This window comes from Rhinoraja longicauda, chromosome 1 (genome assembly GCF_053455715.1).
Source record: "Rhinoraja longicauda isolate Sanriku21f chromosome 1, sRhiLon1.1, whole genome shotgun sequence".
Taxonomy (NCBI): domain Eukaryota; kingdom Metazoa; phylum Chordata; class Chondrichthyes; order Rajiformes; family Arhynchobatidae; genus Rhinoraja; species Rhinoraja longicauda.
Window position 1 is genome coordinate 63,720,964 of NC_135953.1, and position 23,141 is coordinate 63,744,104.

Sequence of the window (23,141 nt, forward strand, 5' to 3'; positions counted from 1 at the left end):
CGGCAAGCACTTAGTCGGCCGAGGGGCCTGTTTCTGCGCTGTACCTCTTAGTCTACAACCACTCATTACTTCAATCTCTCCTTCCTAGACAATAGGTGTAGGAGTAGGCCATTCGGCCCTTCGAGCCAGCACCCCCATTCAATGTGATCATGGCTGATCATTCTCAATCAGTACCTCGTTCCTGCCTTCTCCCCATACCCCCTGACTCCGCTATCCTTAAGAGCTCTATCTAGTTCTCTCTTGAATGCATTCAGAGAATTGGCCTCCACTGCCTTCTGAGGCAGAGAATTCCACAGATTCACAACTCTCTGACTGGAAAAGTTTTTCTTCATCTCCGTTCTAAATAGCCTACCCCTTATTCTTAAACTGTAGCCCCTTGTTCTGGACTCCCCCAACATTGGGAACATGTTTCCTGCCTCTAACGTGTCCAACCTGACCTGTCCTCGAATCAGCTGGAAATCTATTCTTCAGCTTCCCACTTCCCCCCCCCCCCTCCCCATTCCCCTCCCTCTCCCCCCCCCCCCCCCCCCCATTTTGTATATTTTGGGATACCTTATCAAAGACCTTTTGCAAATCTGACCCCCAAAAAAAGGAATTTCACCTACGGAAAAAAATACAAGAACATCTAAGACATGCATGCGCACTAACACACGCCAGGAGAGCCAATCCCCAGCATCACTGGCAACAGCTGGGTCCAATTAGCTAACATCGAATTGAACCACCTGAACCTCGTCAACCAACTCCTTATAAAACCCAGGTATTCCAGCCAGAGGAGAGAAGGGAGAGGGTTGAAGAAGTAGGGGAGGAAGAAGGAAGAAAGAAGACAGGAAGCAAGAGAAAGTCAGGACCCTCCATGCTAGTTATTCCCCAGTTGCAGGTTTGAGGAAGTCTGAGCCACTAGAGCAAGCCGGAGATCACCAGTGCTTCCGTGTGGTCATGACTGGACTGCTGGAAAGAAGCCCTCGACAGCCAACACCTCTAAGAGGCTAAGACTGCGTGGCCGTGGCAAGCCTGAGACACCAGTGCCTCTTCCTGCCAATGGACCACGAGGGGATGTGCACAGATACATAAAGACTAAGCCACTAGGATAGGCCAGTGACCACCAGCCTTGCCTCTTCAAGCACAAAGGTTGAACCACCAAATAAAGCCAGTGACCACCAGCACCTCCTCGAGGCAAGGGTGAACTACAAGTAGAAGCCTGAGATCGCCAAACCACCTCTTTCGAAGACCAGGACTGTGCTGCAGGGGCACGCCTGAGATCGACAGTGCTGCCATACCTGCACCCTGACGATGTGGGACGGTGCCCCCATACGGTCTTGGACTGAATTGTTTCTGTAAATAAAACATATCACGTGAATTCACCTTATTGCAAGTGTCGGTCTGGTCACTGCCAAACCCGGCGTCATTCCCAACGCCACACTGGGCAAGCATACTGGCTACTCGCATGATGGAAGAAGAAAGTCAAATGGAGGATTGCTACTGTTTCTAAAGTTTTCTTGATGTTGAGTGGGCTCCTTTTTCTGGATGTGCCACTCCATTCATTTGTCCGAGTCTTGGAGCCAAAGTATCATTCAGAAGGACTTCTCTTGAAAAGGAAAACTGCCCATTAAATCACCTTGAGACAAAATGATGCCACAGTCTGTGCTACTGAGCAAACGTATTGTCATGGGTTTCCAGTAAAGCTCTGCATCTTCAGAGGACTCCAGGTAAACTTTTTTGCTTTTATAGACGTTTAACTAACTAATTAGACCATTATTGCTGGAAATGCAAACAGAAAATGGTGAAAACGGTGAGAAACTGACAAAAGAAGAATGATCTGGTTGTGTTTTTCTCTCATCCCTAGATCGTCATGGGACACACACACACACACACACACACACACACACACACACACACACACACACACACACACACACACACACACACACACACACACACACACACACACACACACACACACACACACACACACACACACACACACACACACACACACACACACACACACACACACTGACAACACCCCCTGCATCAGATGCCGCTCTGATCCTTATCACTGTCAGGCGAGCTAGGAGAGGCTAATGCCCAGCATCATTGGTAATAGCTGGGTCCAATTAGTTGGATCGGCACACCTGAACGTCCTCAGCCAGCTCCTTGTAAAACCCAGGCATTCCAGCTGGAGGAGAGAATGGAGAGGGTGAGAGAAGAAGCGAAAGAGGAAGAAAGAAGAGAGGAAGGGAGAGATAGCGGGGAACCTCCCTGCTAGCTTTGTTCCCCTGTCGCAGATTTAAGGAGCCACTGGGACAAATCTGAAAGCACCATGTGGTGAAGACTAAGTTGCCGGGAAGAAGCCCTAGATAACCAGCACCTCCACTGGTGAGGTGCTGGGGAAGCCTGAGATGCCAGTGCCTCTTCCCGAAGCACAACGGAGGACTGTGGCCACACACAGAAGAAAGCAAGCCTGAGACGCCAGTGCCTCTTCCCCAAGCACAACAAAGGACTGTGGCCACACACAGAAGAAAGGACAGAGCTGCCGAGACAAGCCCGAGATTGCCAGTGCCACTGTCCATGTGCCCTGATGCCGGGGGACAACAACCCATGCAGTCCTGGACTTTCTTGTCTCTGTGAATTAAACATATCATGTGAGTTCACCCTATTGCGAATGTAGGTGTGGTTACTGTCGAACCCAGGGTAATTTCTCAATGTCACAGTGTGTGTGTGCATATATATGGGTATGAGTGTCTTGGATGTATTTGTATTTTTCTATGGGTGGAATTCCATATTTTTTTCTTCCACCAATGTTAATTATACTGTTCTGTAATCGGGATATGTTCCATTTCCTTTCATAAACATAAGTATTATATCCTGTCAGCTGCTATTTTATGCTTCAAAATATTAAATCTGATTTGCTTTGTCCGAATTGATAACATACAAATGCTGTTCTCCCTTACGCAAGTTTCCCTGTAATGTTAGTACACTACTTATCCTTTTCTCATGCATCATGTTCCATCTATATATCTATATACTAAAATTCATTTGTTTGTTTGTTTGTTACTGAACTACAGCCAAAATGGTACATGATAGCGCGGCAATTTTAGGCCCACCTTACTCACCGTCGTCCCTTTGCTGCTAATGGAAGAAGTTTTGTTGAAATTGGTGTTATATTTTTTTCAGTTATTCACATATTAAAGTTTAAATCTATCTCCGAGAGAGGGGGTGGGGGGGGGGGGGAGGTAGGGAGGATAAGGGGGGTTGAGGGGGAGGTGGAAGGTGGAGGGGGAGAAGGTAGGATAAGGGGGTTTGAGGGGCAGTGGAGGGGAGGTGGGAGGGGGGGAGGGGGAGGGAGGTGGGAGGGGAGAGGGGAAGTGGTGGAGGAGGGGCGGGGAGGGGGAGAGGAGGGGTGGGGAGGGAGGGGGAGGAGAGGCTGGGAGGGGGAAGGAGGGGTGCGGGGAGGGAGGGGAGGGAGGGGGTTGGAGAGGTGGGGGAAGGGAAGGGGTTGGAGGGGTGTGGGGAGGGACGGGGAGGAGGAGTGCGGGGAGGGGGAAGTAGAGGTGGGGGAGGGAGGGAGGGAGGGGGGAGGAAGGGGAGGGAGGGAGGGGAGGGGGGGAGGGGAGGGAGGGGAGGGAGGGAGGGGGAGGAAGGGGAGGGGGGGGTATGGGGAGGGGGAAGTAGGGGTGGGGGAGGAAGGGGGGGAGGGTGCTGCACCAACGCAGGAGAGGTTTGAGCCCAACGGGTCCACTTGGTCTTGTTTCCTTTACAATCAAAGCCCCATCCAGAGGCAGATTGATGCCATGGTGTGATAGTAAGGGAGGGTTTTGCTGACAAGACGCTGCCTTTAGCATCACACCCATTCTCCTGTTCTTCCCCATGGATAGAAAATATCATATGGCATACCTATAGAAGACCAGGAGTTTCTGGTGCCCTGATCAATATTTAGCTATTTAAAAAACAGATTGAGCTGCAACCACATTGTGGTTATGAAGGGCAGCGTTGTAAATGCAAGTTCTTTAATTCATTCTTTTTAAAAAGATTATTAAATTGTAAATTTTACTTGACTTATTTAGATCATAAAAATAAAAGTCTGATCAAACCAAGTTAATATTCCCTGTTAGGATGATACTATTAATGCAAATACCAGATCTCCTTTACTTTTTGGAAAGCATAATGCTGGAGTGGGTGGAAATACCGACTGAAGCCACCAAGTGTCTATGCTATCTGTTTTCTTTTTCTTTTTTATTAACTCATGGTATTTATTGGAGGATCACTGTGCAGTCAGAAATTTGCAGAAGGACTTTTTTTTGAAAATGCCAAATAAAAATGATTTGTATTAACAAGTACAAGTATTACACATTTGGAAAAAAGATGAAACAAATCAAAATGGAAGATTTTATAGCCAATGAACTTTACAACAAGCGTGGTTTATTTTCATGATGCAATGTCCTATGAAATAAATTATTTTATGGTGCAGGTTAGAACATAGAAAAGTACAGCACCGGAACATGCCCTTCGGCCCATAATGGTTGTGATGAACATGATATCTAGTTAAACTGATCACATCTGCCTGCACGTGATCAATATCCCTCTGTTCCCTGCACTTCTATGGACCTATCTAAAAGCCTCCACCACCACCCCTGGCAATGCCAGGCTCCCACCACTATGTGTTTAAAAAACATGCCCCACACATCTCCATTTTACTTCTCCCCTCTCACACAGCTATGCCCTCTAGTGTTCCACATTTCCACCCTGGGGAGAAAGGCTCTGACTGTCTACCTTATCAATGCCTCTCATAATTTTATATAATTTGTCAAGCCACCCCTCATTCTCCGGTTCTGAGAATTTATTTGGATATGAGGCTTGAAGAATTCCCCAGCTCTTTTTAACAAAGTACTATCGAAAATTTAATATGCGTGGAGTCAGGAATCCTTATTTTAATTGAAAAATAAGACCCGCAAAAATGCTCCACTCCTAAGGCGCTGCACTGGCATGTTAGCTTATTTTACATAAAAGCAGAAAATGATAGAAGCACTCAGCGGGTCGGGCAGCATTTGCGGAGAGAGGTGAACAAGTTAACATTTCACTTTCGATATCCTTTGTCAGAACCTATTTGCATCTTGGCAAGTGCCAAGATGCACTTGTGGGCAAGTGATAACTTTTATTAATGTGGCATCAAAGTGCCAGACTGACCCATTAATTAGTGTGAATAACATGTCACATTGCTCCGTTGTAAAATAAAACCCACAAGACGATTTCAATAAAAAAAATGTAACAGCATAGATAAATATAATGATAACACAGAATTAGTAGTTTACTGAGGTGTCACTGATCTCATTGAGAACATTTTCAGTTTTGAACACCAGTGTCTATTTTTTTTAAAGTAGTGCACACTAAAGAATATAATCGCAGAAAAGAAACACATTTGATCCGCGCCTTTCACAATGTTGGGATATCCGATTAAGTATTTCTGAAATGTACACTGTTATCTGGGAAATAGTGCATTGATGGTACATACAGCCTGAGAAATGTCTTAACTCAGGGTCAACATTTCATCGGTTTTGAAAAGAACTTTTGAATTGTAAAAAATTTGCACAAAATTCCCACAAACAGGATCTGATAATTAGGCTGTCGGGTTTTAAGTGCTCGCCTCTACCTGGATCGACCTGTCAGTTGCCCCATCCCTCTCCTCTTTCTACCAGCTATCTCCCCTCCAGTCTTGAGGAAGGGTCCCGACCCATTTCCCTCCATAGATATTGCCTGATCCGCTTAATCCCGCCACTTTGTTCTTTGTTTTGCTCAAGATCCCAGCATCTGCATCTCTTATGCCTCCAGCGTACCATGTTCAGTATTTTATTGATCACTGTTCCTTTAAGGCGCTGTCAATGCTGAGTTTGCGGGAGGGGTTTATTTCTTTACGTACCCAAATGCTGAGTATTGTGAGCGCGGCGTGAGCCTATTGAAAACGAGTAGAAGTGAGGATTTTTTCAAGCTGTTTGATAGAAGAGGGAACCGGCGATCGTAGGACACAGCAAATCTTGCAATGTTGTCAGAGCGGCAACGCGATGCTCCCACGCCCGAGGAGCAGTATCATCAAGTCACCACTGCCAGGGTAAGGGGCAACTGGGACCATTGGCAGCACCACGGAGATTACAGGTGGTTTTGCCTTCGGGACCAGGTTTCTGTTGCATTGGCTTTATTTTCATTCCCATTTCCCGTTGTCCCAATGGTATTCAATAGTAACTTAAATGTAACAGGTTTGTTGAGTTCGGGGAGGGTGACGCGGCTTGACGCTCTTTGGTTTTGTATTTGTGGTTTGAGGAGAAATTGTGCAAACTACAGGAACTTTTCCTGAAAGGAGGCGCAAATTTTCCATGAACACCAGACCATCTGGGAAATGCAACCCTTGTTCGTGTATAAATTGGATATAGTGTAAGTCATGCATTTAAAACTAAAGAGTTAGATGAAATAGCATCAAGCATCATTTTGTGATTTGCTGTAACTACATCGTCCAGGTAAGGAGATTCGTTCAATCGGGGTTGACTGCATTTCATTCTAAATGAGTACGTTCCTCTCGTGTGGAATTGTCCTGTTGTAAGTAGTGCTGCAAGTTTGAGTTGCTCTCTTGCATTAAACCGCAAATGCTTTTATAGCTTGTCTTTAAAACAAACAACTTAGTCTGCTGTTGTGCAGATTTGCATCCGAATGAAATTTAACATGTCAAACATTTCATTCATATGATCAGAACAGAAAGATGTTAACTTTCGCTGTCTTGTATTCTGTGGTATTGGACAATGTTTCATGAAATGTAAAGGCGCCATCAGTATGGGTTTGCAGCGCCATGTAAAGGCGCAATCAGTATGGGTTTGCAGCACCATGTAAAGGCGCCATCAGTATGGGTTTGCAGCGTCTGAGTTCCGTGAAAAGTTTCAGATGTCTGAAGAAACCAGGTTTAATTTAAATTTCTCTCTGAAATCACAGTCTTGTCCGGGTTTCTTTATCCCCTAGTGAGCCTTTTGTCCCTTTGAAACGTAAACTTGGTTCCATTTCTTCACTGAACTCTGGCTATTAAACTGCAGAGTTGGGTTTATCCCCAGTATTTACATCAGCGTCATTCTGATCCTGCGCTCCCATTATCACAGTATAATCACTTCAGTCTGAACAATAGACAATAGACAATAGGTGCAGGAGTAGGCCATTCAGCCCTTCGAGCCAGCACCGCCATTCAATGCGATCATGGCTGATCACTCTCAATCAGTACCCCGTTCCTGCCTTCTCCCCATACCCCCTCACTCCGCTATCCTTAAGAGCTCTATCCAGCTCTCTCTTGAAAGCATCCAACGAACTGGCCTCCACTGCCTTCTGAGGCAGAGAATTCCACACCTTCACCACCCTCTGACTGAAAAAGTTCTTCCTCATCTCCGTTCTAAATGGCCTACCCCTTATTCTTAAACTGTGGCCCCTTGTTCTGGACTCCCCCAACATTGGGAACATGTTATCTGCCTCTAATGTGTCCAATCCCCTAATTATCTTACAGTTTCCTCGGTCAAAGTTTGATGTGCACTTTAAAGGTTTTAATCATGTTCTTCCACCCTGCCCCGGCGTGATCTTAAGTCCAACACCTGGTGTGGTCTGGTCTGGGAGGCTCCAACTGCGATTGCCGTTGAGCAGCTTCCGTGCCGGTGTGAAGTCCTCGTGTAGGCTGGTTGTCCCGGGGTGTAACTGAAAGGTCTGACCATGATCTACCCTCCGTAACCCAGAACGCGTTGTCTCATATTCTGGACAATGTGCTCCTGAAATGGAAACCCTGAAGGCAAAACAAGTACAATGGACAGAGAGAGATATATTGAACCCCCCCCCTCCCCTCCCTCCTCCCCCCAAGTGTTTGATGCGACATTGCCTGTTATTCCCGATAAAACTAAATAAGTAACGGGAGTACATATCTATTCTTTTTAAAACATGCATGGTAACGTTATACATATATCTTGCAACCGCTGTGGCAAAGTGTTGAACATCGTGTTAACACGATTTGGTGACAGGACCCGGTGAGCTGTTCAGTCGGGAAATTATGTTTGATTTCTTAATCCCCCCCCACACCCCACTCGCTTCTGTATATTAGATGAAACAAGAGGCAGGACAGGAACACGGCACCCGAGGTAGAAGGTCCTGTTCAATCAGGCTCCAGAGACTGAATGACTTACTCCTGCATCAACTTATTAAGGAACTACATTACTGTGAATTGTATTCTGCACTCTGTATCATTCTCTTCCTTTTACCCACTGTACTTGAGTTTAGCATATCACATTTACGTATAATATATGTATTTGATCGAGTAGCATGCACAATAAAACGATTCACTGTACCGCGCCACACGTGATAATATAATAATAAACCTAAACAAGTTCTAACAACGTGTTAGAGTGGGAGAGGTCGCCCGGGCACTAGGACCCTGCGGCAGCACCACATTGACTGTGCATGGCCGGCCGGCTGTGAGCTTGAAGTCTTGTTTGGGGACTGAGGAGAGGCAGGTTGTATTCTTGGGGTTGAAACACAAACCATGGCCATGCATTGATTCGTCAGAATCTACGGTCGCGCAGGTTATTTATAATTACCAATTTTATTGGCTTGAAGCGCGTTCTCAGCCGAATAAGCGGATTAAATGTGGGGAGAAGTTGTTGGAGTGGATGGCAGAGGCTGGAGTCTTGCAGAGCCTCAAAACATTAGAAACTGGCGTTTACTGACACTGTCAACGCCGCTGCATTCTCATCAGCAACTGTTAACCCCTGGATGTGATTCGGCGCACAGGACTCCCCAGTCCAACCCCTATTACCCCAGTCCAACACCCTTACCCCAGTCCAACGCCCTTATCCCAGTCCAACCCCCTTACCCCAGCCCAACGCCCTTACCCCAGCCCAACGCCCTTACCCCAGCCCAACCCCCTTACCCCAGCCCAACCCCCTTACCCCAGCCCAACGTCCTTACCCCAGTCCAACCCCCTTACCCCAGTCCAACCCCCTTACCCCAGCCCAACGCTCCTACCCCAGCCCAACGCCCCTACCCCAGTCCAACGCCCCTACCCCAGTCCAACGCCCCTACCCCAGCCCAACGCCCCTATCCCAGTCCAACGCCCCTACCCCAGCCCAACGCCCCTACCCCAGTCCAACGCCCCTACCCCAGTCCAACGCCCCTACCCCAGTCCAACGCCCCTACCCCAGCCCAACGCCCCTACCCCAGCCCAACGCCCCTACCCCAGCCCAACGCCCCTACCCCAGTCCAACGCCCCTACCCCAGTCCAACGCCCCTACCCCAGTCCAACGCCCCTACCCCAGTCCAACGCCCCTACCCCAGTCCAACGCCCCTACCCCAGTCCAACGTCCTTACCCCAGTCCAACGCCCTTACCCCAGCCCAACGCCCCTACCCCAGTCCAACCCCCTTACCCCAGTCCAACGTCTTAATTTTCATTAGTCAGCCAGTTATCGGTTTAAATTGTTTAAACTCGGATCTGGATATTTCCATCACATTGTGTTTCATTGCACCTTGTGTTTTGTGTACTTAACACGTGCACATTGGCTGGGAAACTGTTGAAGTGTGCAGCATCCAAACACGGTTGAGTTAATTGTAAATATCTTGTAATACTTCGCAGCGTTTTGCAGTGGCCCAGAGTGGCACTCGGCAGTAACGGTCGGGCTGCCTTGGGGCTACTGATGTTCTGTCTTCTTTGCAACTGAAGCAGGTGCCGGAGGCAGATGAGAGCAACATGGGGCCAGCCTGTCCACAGAAGCCGGGATCGGTCAAGCACCTCCGCCTCCTATTGCTAATAGTCGTTCCGTGTGTCTGCGCTTTCATCTGCGTGCTGGTAATCCTCTTGGCATTTGTAGGTAAGGTGCTTTCAGTATTTGTCGGCGACCGCGTATGTGTGTGTGTGGGGGGTAATGCTTTAGGTCATGCTGATGTTTCCGAGATTTAATCCCCAGTCTGATTTGTCTACACCACTTTCTGATAACCGAACGCTAATTAAAGGAGTCGTAGTTGTTTTTGGCTCCGATGTTTACAAATGTACTCGGATGTCCAAAGGTCCGCACATTGTGTGAAATGGGGGTTCCAATGCTATCTGTACAAGCAGGACAACACCGAGACACTCGGGGAGCGGATGCACTGAATCACTGGAAGTTTTGAGCTAGCAGTTTCTGTTGCTTTGATTTGGCGAGTCTGCAGTGAAATCAGTGTAGTTTCTCCTACCAGAGACTAAAAATAGGACGTTGGACAACTGGGATAAACAAAGTGAAATCGTGTATCGTCACCGGCCTGGCCTCTGCACGTAATAAATCCATCAGCATCTACCTAAAGCGACAAAAAGATACACTCGCCTACCCGCCGCCTTGTATCCCCACCTTTCTGCTATCTTGTATTTAGTCGCGTATTAGGCATTTCGCTTTTGATTCCTCATGTGTTAATTGCTGAGTGCAACTTCCAGTAAACACCGGAGCATGAGTTTCAAGGGCCTGTCCCACTTTAGGCGATTTTAAGGCGACTGCCGGCGACTAGGCTGTCGCCGAGAGTTCGCCCGGTGTCGCGGGCATGATCGTGAGGAGTCTTCCAAGAATCGTAGTGGATCTCAGCGCGTCCCTGGTATCGTTGCTTATTGCGGGCGCTGTCGCCTGCTGTCCCCAGGTTTGCTAGGTTGTCTTCGATGCATTTAGAAGCACATTATATTAAAATAAGTAAAGTCATTTCAAAATATCATAAAATGCTTGTTTAACCAATTTATTTACCGTCAGGACATTTGACAGGTAGATTGGAGGCGACAGTTTGACGGTCAGGTAAGCGTGGGAATTTTCGCGATGTTTATGGCCATCAGCCATTACATTTAAAGTGGCCTCCCAACCCAGATATACAACCCAGAAACCAGATATGCATCTCCCGTACATTTTCAAAGAATACCCACACCCTTTTCACAAAAATCCACTTAACCACTTAAATTAAAAAAAAAAAAAATACAGCTATTAGTAAACTGGAAGTAAAACCAGTTTATGCCTTGTTACAATAATGCTTGGTTTTTAAGTAACCCATACAAGATGTTATAGTTCAAAACTCTCAAATACCTACCGACTTATCAGTGATTTCAGCGAAAATTAGGATGCCGGAGAAGCATTGACAGTGTGGGAATTTCGCAATGTTTCCGAAGACAGTGTAATCTCGACCTGACTCGGCATTGTCGTGGTCATTGTCGTCGGGTAAAAGAAATGTTCGGCGATCTGCTACGACTTTGATAGTCGCCTTAAAATCGCCTAAAGTGGGACAGGCCTTTTAGAGACGGGTAAATGAAGCGGGTGATTTCATACAGTGCCCTCCATAATGTTTGAGACAAAGACCCATCATTTATTTATTTGCCTCTGTACTCCACAATTTGGGAAAGTACACATTGTCAGATTTTAATAAAATCATTTTTATGCATTTGGTTTCACCATGTAGAAATTACAGCAGTGTTTATACATAGTCCCCCCATTTCAGGGCACCATAATGTTTGGGACACAGCAATGTCATGTAAATGAAAGTAGTCATGTTTAGTATTTTGTTGCATATCCTTTGCATGCAATAACTGCTTGAGGTCTGCGATTCATGGGCATGACCAGTTGCTGGGAGTCTTCTCTGGTGATGTTCTGCCAGGCCTGTATTGCAGCCACCTTTAGCTTGTTTTGGGGCTAGTCCCCTTCAGTTTTCTCTTCAGCATATAAAAGCCATGTTCAATTGGGTTCAGATTGGGTGATTGACTTGGCCACTCAAGAACTGACCATTTTTTAGCTTTGAAAAACTCCTTTGTTGCTTTAGCAGTATGTTTGGGATCATTGTATTGCTGTAGAATGAACCGCCGGCCAATGAGTTTTGAGGCATTTGTTTGAACTTGAGCATATAAACTTGAGCATATATTCTCTTCAGCATATAAAAGCCATGTTCAATTGGGTTCAGATCGGGTAATTGACTTGGCCACTCAAGAACTGACCATTTTTTAGCTTTGAAAAACTCCTTTGTTGCTTTAGCAGTATGTTTGGGATCATTGTATTGCTGTAGAATGAACTGCCGGCCAATGAGTTTTGAAGCATTTGTTTGAACTTGAGCAGATAGGATGTGTCTTTTCACTTCAGAATTCATTTTGCTACTTCCATCAGCAGTTGTATCATCAATGAAGATAAGTGAGTCAGTACCTTTAGCAGCCATACATGCCCAGGCCATAACAACCCCACCACTGTGTTTCACAGATGAGGTGGCATGCTTTGGATCTTGGGCAGTTCCTTCTCTCCTCTCTACTTTGCTCTTGCCATCACTTTGATATGTTAATCTTCGTCGCATCTGTCCACAAGACCTTTTTCTAGAACTGTGGTTGCTCTTTTAAGTACTTCTTGGCAACCTGTAACCTGGCCATCCTATTTTTTTGTAGCTAACCAGTGGTTTGCATCTTGCAGTATGGCCTCTATATTTCTGTTCATGAAATATTCTGCGGACAGTGGTCATTGACAAATCCACACCTGACCCCTGAAGTGTGTTTCTGATCTGTTGGAGAGGTGTTTGGGATTTTTCTTCATTATGAAGTGAATTCTTCTGTCAAAAGCTGTGGAGGTCTTTCTTAGCTTGCCAGTCCCTTTGTGATTAATAAGCTCAACAGTGCTCTCTTTCTTCTTAATGATGTTCCAAACAGTTGATTTTGGTAAGCCTAAGGTTTGGCTGATGTCTCCAACAGTGTTTTTCTTGTTTCTCCGTTTCATAATGGCTTCTTTGACTTTCATTGGCACAACTTTGGTCCTCATGTTGTTAAACAGCAATAAAAGTTTCTAAAGGTGATGGAAGGACTGGAGCAAAGAGTTGGCGCTGAGAGCTCTCTTATACCTGCATTAAGGAGGCAATTAAACACACCTGAACAATTACAAACACCTGTGAACCCATGTGTCCCAAACATTATGGTGCCCTGAAATGGGGGGACTATGTATAAACACAGCTGTAATTTCTACATGGTGAAACCAAAATGTATAAAAATGGCCTTTAATAAAATCTGACAATGTGCACTTTTTTTTCTATTACAAATCTTAAATTGTGGTGTACAAAGGCAAATAAATAAATGATGGGTCTTTCTCCCAAACATTATGGAGGGCACTGTATATAATCTCTCAACGTTGTGAGTGCGAGGATACTGGTGCTATCTAATGCAGCGTTCTGAGATCTAGATGTGAAGTTTACTGAAATGTTTGCTTGCATATGAAAAATGGAGCATCATCTTTGAGTATCCACTATTTCAACAACCAGAAGGAAAAGGTTGTCGGTTGATGTTACAAAGTGATTGTTTTGTAAAATTACCAGCTCCTTATCTTGAATTCTGCTCTGAAGTTTGATTTGTTGTGTGTGGGTCCATTGCTAAGATGTTAAAAATACAACTTGACCTGTTTGGAGTTGGAGCAATGGAAGTATATTATATTTATTATCAGAGGTATTGTACTTCTATTAGAGTTTCTATCTGAACTAAAATACATAAGTGTCCAATGGAATGTTTAGTAGATAGTTTGTTGATATCCATGCCCTCCAGGGATGCTGACTAACCAATTGAATTGCTCCAGCACTTTGTGTTCTATTCAATATAATGTTCTTACCAGCCACATTTTTGCATAAAAGTCCAAATATTTCCAATCTGAATATTCAAAATGTAATATTTCAATTTTATACACGTATCAAAACATATTCACTGTTGCAGATGTGATTTTTAAAATTTACTTAACGATAAGCTGACGAAGTGATTTATGCCAAAGATAGACATAAAACGCCATTCAGTGGGTCAGGCACCATCTCTGGAGAAAAGGAATAGGTGACGTTTCAGGTCGAGACCCTTCTTCAGACTTCAATCCTTTTCTCCAGAGATGCTGCCTGACCCGCTGAGTTACTCCAGGTTTTTGTGTCTATCTTCAGTGTAAACCAGCATCTGCAGTTCCTTCCTACACAAAGTGGTGAACAATTTTCTACACAAACTTGGTGAATTTGCCTTATTTGGATGAAAATAAAATGCAGTTATTTCACTGTGTTAAATGGAGAAGCTAAGTATGTTAATAGAACATAGAACAATACAGCAGAGAAACACGCCCTTCATCCCATAAGATCCATGTCAAACATGGTGCCAAGTTAAACGATTTTCCTCTGCCAGCATGTGATCCATTCCCTGCATATCCATGTGCCATATAAATGCTTCTTAATTGCCGTGATCATATCTGCTTCCACCACCACCATCACCCCTGGAAGTGCATTCCAGGCATCCACCATGCTTTCTGAAAAAAAAATAGTCCCACACTTCTCCTTTAAACTTTGCCCATCACACCTCAAAACTCTGCCCTCTAGTCTTTGACGTTTCCACCCTGAGAAAATGGTTCCGACTGTCTATCCAATGTTCATTAGACGTGTAGTTCATAAACAGTTTGACTAATGGGGAATTGTGGTTTATAAATGCACTAATTAAAAGGTATTATGCCAAATTATATAAATACCTTGGACGTTTATCTAAATGTGATCCATAAGATGGCAGTAAAACAATGCACACTTCGATGAAGAACTGTTTCTCATCATTCATCATTATTCATCCATTTGGTCATAATTGCTTTGTATAATTCTGAAATGTGCAACAAATGTAAAGAACATTTGAGTTTTGTTGCTTTCTTTCATCTAAGCTGCTGGTTGATTAAACATTTAAATTAGTCTTCGTATATGAAAGACTCCAATGTCATCAGATGCATCTGAGCTTAAACAGTGGAGTGCAGCCAATATGATTCACTTGTTTGGTTTAAAATTATTTTTGCACTTTTAATGCACATAAACGTGTTTCTTTTAAATTAAGTTTCACTTGCATTTCTTTACAACTTGCCATCAGAAACTAGCTTGCTTTATGCATTAATTTAATCTGCATTATGTGATCAGAGGTCAAATAGACAGCATAAATTTAAATCACACCAGTGGTAATTTCTTTGAATCCCCACAGACTAATTGGATCTTGTGCTGCAAGGGCAGATTTGAAAAACAAAATCTTACAGCCTAGAAAAGCATGAAGACAGTTCACATTCAGTTTAGTTCACTGTACCGAGCGAGGTACAGTGCAAAGCTATTGTTGTTTGCTATCCAGTCAGTAGAAAGACAATACATGATTACAATCGACCCATTTACAGTATATAGATACATGATAAGGAAATAATGTTTAGTGCAAGGTAAAGCCAGCAAAGTCCGATCAAGAGGGTCACCACAGAGGAAGATGATAGTTCAGGACTGCTCTCTGTTTGCGGTAGGATGATTTATTTGCCTGCGAACAGCTCGGATGAAACTGCACTGAATCTGATGGTGTGCGTTTTCACACTTCTATACCTTTTGCCTGATGGGAGAAGAGGGAGTGGCCAGGGTGCAACTCCAGCTTGATTATGCTGCTGACATTCAACTTTCCGATTGGCATTGCCAGAGGACAAGGTTTGCAGCCTGCTTTATAGATTCAGAAATTTAGTTATCTTTATAGAGTTGCGTGTTTGCAAGAGTCTATTACCATTGTCTTTGCATTGAATACTTATTATCCAGGGAAGTTTAAAAAAACTCAAATCTATCAGATCATGTTGCACCCTGGCCACTCCCTCTTCTCCCATCAGGCAAAAGGTATAGAAATGTGAAAACGCACACCATCAGATTCAGTGCAGTTTCATCCGAGCTGTTCGCAGGCAAATGAATCATCCTACCACAACCGGAGAGCAGTCCTGAACTATCATCTATCTACCTCTTTGGTGACCCTCGGACTACTCTTGATTGGACTTTGCTGGCTTTACCTTGCACTAAACAGATCAGAGTGTGGCTTGGATAGCAATGTATTTTTAACAGAATGTAACCCAGTTGTCATATTCATGTATGATCACATACTTAACAGATCAGTCTGCTTTACCAATTCTGTAGATTTTCTCTAATGATTGCTTAAATTTGATTCCAATTTCTGTTCCATCATTTCATTTTTGGTGCAAGCTATTTAGAGTCAACTATTTAAAGAAATGAGTAGGAAAAAAACTGCAGATGCTGGTTTAAATTGAAGGTAGACACAAAATGCTGGAGTAACTCAGCGGGTCAGGCAGCATCTCAGGAGAGAAGGAATGGGCGACACCTCGGGTCGAGACCCTTCCCCAGACTGATCATGACTGAAATGATTTCCATTTCTATAAATGTTCTTTGTTCATGTACCAAAGTTTTTCATCGTGTGAGTTATGAGAACATTGCGATATCTCATTGCGATTTTTCTCGATATGGAAGAATATTTGGTCTTAAATCAGGTGAGTGGGGTTGATTGGCAGATGGGTGGACAAAGATTAGAGATGAAAAGACAAAAGGCAGTGAGATAAGGAAAGAAGAGGCATGAAATATAAAGCCTGAGGAAGGGATATAGATGGAAGGGCATGGGGGTGAAGAGGTAAGGGGATGGGGGGCAGTGTTGCAGCAGATGGCCATTACCTGCCACTTTCTTGGTTTGAATGGTACTTGCCACTTGTCAGCTCTATTGTCTAGGTCCTGCTATATTGCAGATATGTAGAAGCAAAGATTTTTATTTACTTTATTATTGTCATATGTGCCAAGGTACAGCGTAAAGCTTTTGTTTGCGTGCTATCCAGTCAGAGAAAAGACTGTACATGAATACAATCAAGCCATCCACAGGGCACAGATAAAGGGTACAACATTTAGTGCAAGATATAACATTGAGATCCGAATAAAGATAGTTCAAAGGTCTTGTGGGGGGGGGGGGGGGGTCAGGACTTCACAGGTCAGGAGCCCCAGATGTGGTTTATAAAAGGAGATACAGAGTGCTGGAGTCAATCAGCAGGTCAGGCAGGATCTCTGGAGAACATGGATAGGTGGCATTTCAGGTCAGGACCCTTCTTCAATCCATATCACAGATATGGACTGGTATATTTGCTAATTAATGCAAATGGATTTGAATATTGTGTCAATAGCAGTGACCGTTTTCACTTCTGACCATATGAAAGAAGTAACGCTATTAATGAAGTTACTGAAGTTTGTGAAATTACCTGAAGATAGTTGGACAAGGGGCACTGCTCTGAGGAACTGTGAGGGTGGCACACTGGTGCAGCTGGTAGAGTCTCTGCCTCTCAGCATCAGAGAACAGAGTTCAATCCTGACCAGTATGGAGTTTGCACATTCTCAGTGTGACTGAGTGGGATTTCTGTGTCTGCCTCCTACAGTTTCCTCCCACATCCCAATGATGTTTGGGTTTGTAGGTTAATTGGTTTGTAAATTGCCCCTAGTGTGTAAGGAGTGGATGGGAACATGGGAGAACAGAACAGGTGTTAACGGGTGATCAATGGTCAGGGGGCCGATTGGCCTGTTTCCATGCTGTTTAAACTAAACTAAATTCCTGCAATGGTGTCTTTGGGCTGGGATGACTGACCTTCAGTGACCAAACTCATCACCCTCTTTGTCAGGTGTAACTCCAACAACCATTGGTGTTTTCTCCTTGATTCCAAGCTCATCCAAATACTGACCCGTTGTCGAGGGTAGTCATTGTCACCTCACCTCTGGAATTTAGCTCTTGGTGCACATTTGGATATGGCAATGGATGTGAAAACTGACATGATGTGGTTCGAAAGAACTATATTCAGTGGCCCCTCCGGCTGAGCCGGTCCCAGTGCAGTAACAACACTGACATCCACCCAACAATGTTGGCGATTGACCAGGTAGGTCCAGCTCACTGAGCCACGGCTGCAGTAAACACTCTTCTCCAAGCCTGCTGAGTTCCGAACTAAGCCTCACCAGGTTGACCCTGATGCACACTCCACACCACTCTGCATTCATCTGTGCCGAGAGGAGGCCATGAAATCACTTTCATTCAAAGTTGATTGGCATAGGAATCCCAGTGATAGACACAAAAAGCTGGAGTAACTCAGTGGGACAGGCAGCATCTCTGGAGAGAAGGAATGGGGTCCATTCCTTCTCTCCAGAGATGCTGCCTGTCCCGCTGAGTTACTCCAGCTTTTCGTGTCTACGATTTAAACCAGCATCTGCAGTTCCTTCTTACATATAGAAATCCCAGTGATGCTTCTTGACCTTGTCCTGTATTGGGTGGGGCTTTGCCGCATTCTTATTCCTCCCCACCCGAATAAAGGATATAACTGAGAAATGTCTCTGAGACTTCCATTGAATGAAGAGGGAAGTTGAGACAGTGTAAGTGGGGAACAATTAAGAAATATGTTTTTAAAAAGGTAAATGAAACGTTTTCTCTTTAACGCCTCCTCTCAATCCCATACTGACATTTCTGTCCTGGGCCGTCTCTACTGTCAGAGTGAAGCCAAACGCAAATTGGAGTAACAGCACCTCATATTTCACTTGGGCAGCTTGCAACCCAGCAATACAAATATTGATTTCTCTAACTTCAAGTTATCCTTGCTTTCCCTCTCTCAGTCTAGTTTTCCAACTGGTTTCACTGTCCTCCTGATTCATTTTACTATTTGTATGCCTTGTCACCTTCCCCTCACCCAACAATGAACCATAGTATATTTTCTTGAGCATCGTCTACTTTGATCTGTCCTTTTCACGCCTTGCATGGTCTTTGTCCTCTTCTATATCTCTAGTTTCCCTCTCTCCTGACTGTCTGAAGAAGGGTCTCGACCCGAAATGTCACCCATTCCTTCTCTCCAGAGATGCTGCCTGTCCCGCTGAGTTACTGCAGCATTTTGTGTCTATCTTCGGTGTAAACCAGCATCTGCAGTTCCTTTCAATACATATAAAATGTTTTCTTTTTTTTCTGTCTTCGTTCATCTGTTTTCTGGAAACATCCATTCCTTCACCAAATTCACTAATCACTCTCGCTGCCTCCTTCAGATTTTAGTTTAATTTAGAGATACAGCGCGGAAACAGGTCCTTCAGCCCACTGAGTCCACACCGACCAGCGATCCATGCACACTAACACTATCCTACACACAATAGGGACAATTTACTCTTATTCCAAGCCAATTAACCCACAAACCTGTACGTCTTTGGAGTGTGGGAGGAATCCGAAGATCTCGGAGAAAACAGAGATAGCGGAGTGAGGGGGTATGGGGAGAAGGCAGGAACGGGGTACTGATTGAGAGTGATCAGCCATGATCGCATTGAATGGCGGTGCTGGCTCGAAGGGCTGAATGGCCTACTCCTGCACCTATTGTCTATTGTCTATTGTCTATAAAACAGGGAGAACATACAAACTCCTTACAGATAGCACCCATAGTCAGGATTGAACCCGGGTCATAAGTGATAGGAGCGGAATTAAGCCATTCGGCCCATCAAGTTTACTCTGCCATTCAATCATGGCTGATCTATCTCTCCTAACCACATTCTCCTGCCTTCTCCCCATAATCCCTGACACCCATACTAATCAAGAATCTGGCGCTGGAAGGGAGCAACTCTACTGCTGCGCCACCATATCCACGGAAAGGTTGGGGCCTCAGCCAGAGATTTCTTGGCATTCAGCTCAACGCCTCCACTGTAGCTTCTGCCTGTGTCTCAGTGAGGTTTAATTTGTTGGGGCATGGGTAGTCTGAAGATGGCTGGTGTGGTGACTGATGAGCAGCTCTGCCCATCTGCCCACCTAGACGTTGGAAAGTGCACTCCTGGTGTCCCAGCCCATATCTCACCCAGTAACTGTGACACCAACAGCAGAATCAACATTCTGGTTTGTTTCAGTTCTAATGTAAATTAAACATCTCTGTTCCTGTTTCAGTTGATTCTCTGACCCAAAGACACTGTGGACTTTGTATCATGTATTCAGGATTGGAAATTTCAACACACACGGCACATTACAATATTGTCCCTTAATGGTTTTGGTCAGAGTTGGTTGTGTATAAGATTAACATGGGAATAGCTAGGGCAGATGCGCAGAGCCTTTTACCCAAAGTTGTGAAATCAAGAACCAGTGATCGTAGGTTTAAGGTGAGATTTAATAGGAACCTAAGGGGCTACATTTTCACGGAGGATGGTGAGTATATGGACCAAGCTGCCAAAGAGGGTAGTTGAGATGTTCTATAGCAACATATAAAAAAAAAAGGAAGGGTAAATAGATAGGAAAAGTTTAGAGTGATATGGGCCAAATGTGGTCAGGTGGGACTAGTGTAGGTGGGGCATCTTGGTTGTCATGAGCAAATTGGACCAATGGGGCCTGCTCCCATGCTGGATGACTATGACACGAGAACACAATGCTAAGTTCAAGTGTGCTTTGATGTGCAAAATAATTGTTAGGTTGTCATCAGGCCTTTTATCTGATTACCCTTATTACGATCTTACTCTGCACAAATTTGCTGATTTCTTTTCCTATATTTAAAAAAAATATATATCCTTTCAAAGTTATTATGGATTTCCTTTAATTCTGTAGTTTTTTCTTCCCACTTAATGGACTGTACACATTTTCAGGTGATGGCCTGTGACTGGTTCAATCCTGACCTGGGGTGCATGATGCCATTTGGTCACGAATTGTGTTTAGTATTTTATGATTTTAGCTGTGACATCGGAATATTATTTATTTTATATGATTTTAAATGTTTCAGCACCAAGTTCATTTTTGATAAATGGGTGTAAACACATGCATAGAAAAATAGAAATATGGAAAAATAGGTGCAGGAGTAGGCCATTTGGCCCTTCCAGCCAGAACCGCCATTCAATATGATCATGGCTGATCATCTAAAAATCAGTACCCTGTTCCTGCTTTTTCCCCATATCCCTTGATTCCTTTAGGCCTAGGAGCACATGCATATGCAGGTGTTTTTTCAAATATTGTAAATCTATGTTAGTGGAATTGAGGGATATGAGGTGAGTACAAAGTAAAAGATAACCTGTGATCCTATTTTATGGCAAACCAAGTGTCAGAATCCACTGGCGTCTGCTTTTGCTTGTGCACTTTAAATGAAGAGTTTGTCTTATTTCAGCATTCATGCCTTTGTTGGATTACCACCCCAATGTCGTACAACAACTCGCTCCCAAAGCAACACTTTCATAATTTTTCCCAAATGTCAATATTATATGATCATTTAAGATGCTGCTTGAATTGAGTGAAGGTTTTAAAGCGGGTAATGTAAACCAAATGCCTTCATTCCAGTTTCACTGAGTCTGCTCTCAACCTGAAACGCCACCTATTCCTTTTCTCCGGCGATGCTGCCTGACCTGCTGAGTTACTCCAGCTTTTTGTGTTTAACTATATTAAGTTAATTGCTTATTAATTCAGCTGTGTAACTTTGCCAAAACAACACACAGTGGCAGAATGGCACAGCGGTAGAGCTGCTGGCTCACAGTGCCAGAGAACCAGGTTTAATGCTGACCTCAGGTGCTGTCTGTGTAGAGTTTGTGCGTTCTCCCTATGACTGCATGGGTTTCCTCTGGGTCCTCGGGTTTCATCCCATATCCCAAAGATGTGAGTTTGTTGGTTAATTGACCTCTCTAAATTGTCACTAGTGTGTAGGGAGTGGATAAGAAAGTGAGATAATATGGAACTAGTGTGAATTGGTGATCGATGGTAGGCGTGAATTTGATGGGTGAAGGGGCTGTTTCCATGCTGTATCTTCCAAAAACATCAAATAAACAATTGGTCCTGACTCTTCACTCTGGTAAGGGAAATAAAAATGTCTTCTCAATGTCCTCCTTGTGCAATGCTTTCAGTATATCTAATAAAAAAATATACTGAGGTTCGAATATCGTCCAATATTCCATGACCAGGATTTGCTGTCTACCAAATGCACTGCAATTACTCAACTAAGTCACTACAATGGCACCTCCTAAACCTCCAACCTCTACCACCAAGGAGGACAAGGGCATCAGTTGCATGGCACACCACCACCTCTGGTTCCCCTTCAAGTCACAGACCATCCTGACTTGGAAACGTATTGTCATTCCTTCTCCATTTTCTGGATCTAAATCCTGGAACTCTCTACCACAGAGTGTTGTGGGATATTCTTCATCAGCAGGTAGTTCTTTGGTAGTTCACTACCATCTTTAAGGCAATCAGAGATGGGCAATAAATGCTGGCCTGGTGTTTGGTAGCTGCATTAAACCTCTGAGCTTTTGCCATCAGTCTTACTTTTCTCTCGCCAACCTTTCCAGCTGATCTGGCCTGTTTGTAAAATGATCATGCTGTTCAACTCTGTGCCTGCCCATATAAAATGTTGCTGCCTTTATAATATTGCCCACCTCCATCCCAGTCCCAGCCCAGGTGCCACTGGAACATTACGCAAGCATCTGTCATCTCCAGACTTTTCTGACTGGTCACCCATTTCCCAACCTTTCACCTCAATCTTTGATGATCTAATGCTTTGAAGGTATGCTCTGATGCTTGTGTTTATAACCTAGCATGGTTATAAAGTTTCCGCCTTCGTAATCTTTACCAGCTCGGAACATTCATTCCATTGACCAAGGTCTTATGTCCATTGTTTTCCTTTAACTTTATCATTGCAGGCTGTGTCTTCATCTATATTCTGCTTTCTTTATTATGGTCCTTCGTAAAACCTCATTGTTTGACCAAGACTTTTGCTATCTTCAGTGGAATAACTTCCTTTGGCTTGCTGAACAGATTTAGCTTCTGCCTCTGAAAGGCACTCTGGGGCTTCTTTCTATTTCTATTGAAGTAAAGAGGTCATTAATATTACCAGATCTGGCTTGACCAAGGTTCTGTCTAACCATTACATAACTTTTATTTTTATTTTTCTGAACCCTTGAGATGATAGCAAATGCCCATTGTTGATTTAATTGCTGTTTGTTCTTAGTCACTGGCTTTTAATGCTCTTTGTCGACAAACACACAGTCGTTTGCTCCTCTACAGCTTTGTTTCTTGGCAAGGCAAACTATTGTAATTTGTCTTTCTCAATGTCCTCGCATTCCTTCTGCTGAATGGTTGTGTCAAGGGTATAGAATCTATAATTCAATATAAAATGGAAACGTCGTAAGATGCAAAGGTTAAGCAAAGGCAGACAGCAGACAGCAGACAATAGACAAAAACGTCATGTTTGATAAATCTTTGTGGAGAAGGGCTGATTGGATTGAAAGAACTGTGGATGTAATTTATATAGATTTACAAAAAAATAATTTGATGAGGTTTCTCAACAAAGCTTGTTGAAGTTTAGAGTATGGC

At 44.1% G+C, this 23,141-nt stretch overlaps 1 protein-coding gene across 3 annotated transcripts in view; it reads left to right on the plus strand.

The window, feature by feature from the left end:
- The first annotated feature begins 6,021 nt into the window (after positions 1-6,021).
- The window catches only part of corin (corin, serine peptidase), a 118,726-nt gene continuing 101,606 nt past the window's right edge, over positions 6,022-23,141 (plus strand). The window contains exons 1-2 of one of the 3 annotated variants that reach the window (XM_078398875.1): positions 6,022-6,103; positions 9,723-9,870. In XM_078398875.1, the coding sequence (XP_078255001.1) occupies positions 6,035-6,103; positions 9,723-9,870 (217 nt within the window). In that variant the 5' untranslated portion in view covers positions 6,022-6,034. Of the gene's footprint in view, positions 6,104-6,380; positions 6,507-9,537; positions 9,611-9,722; positions 9,871-23,141 lie in introns of those variants that run through there. The other 2 variants (XM_078398867.1, XM_078398858.1) reach the window with 2 other exon arrangements.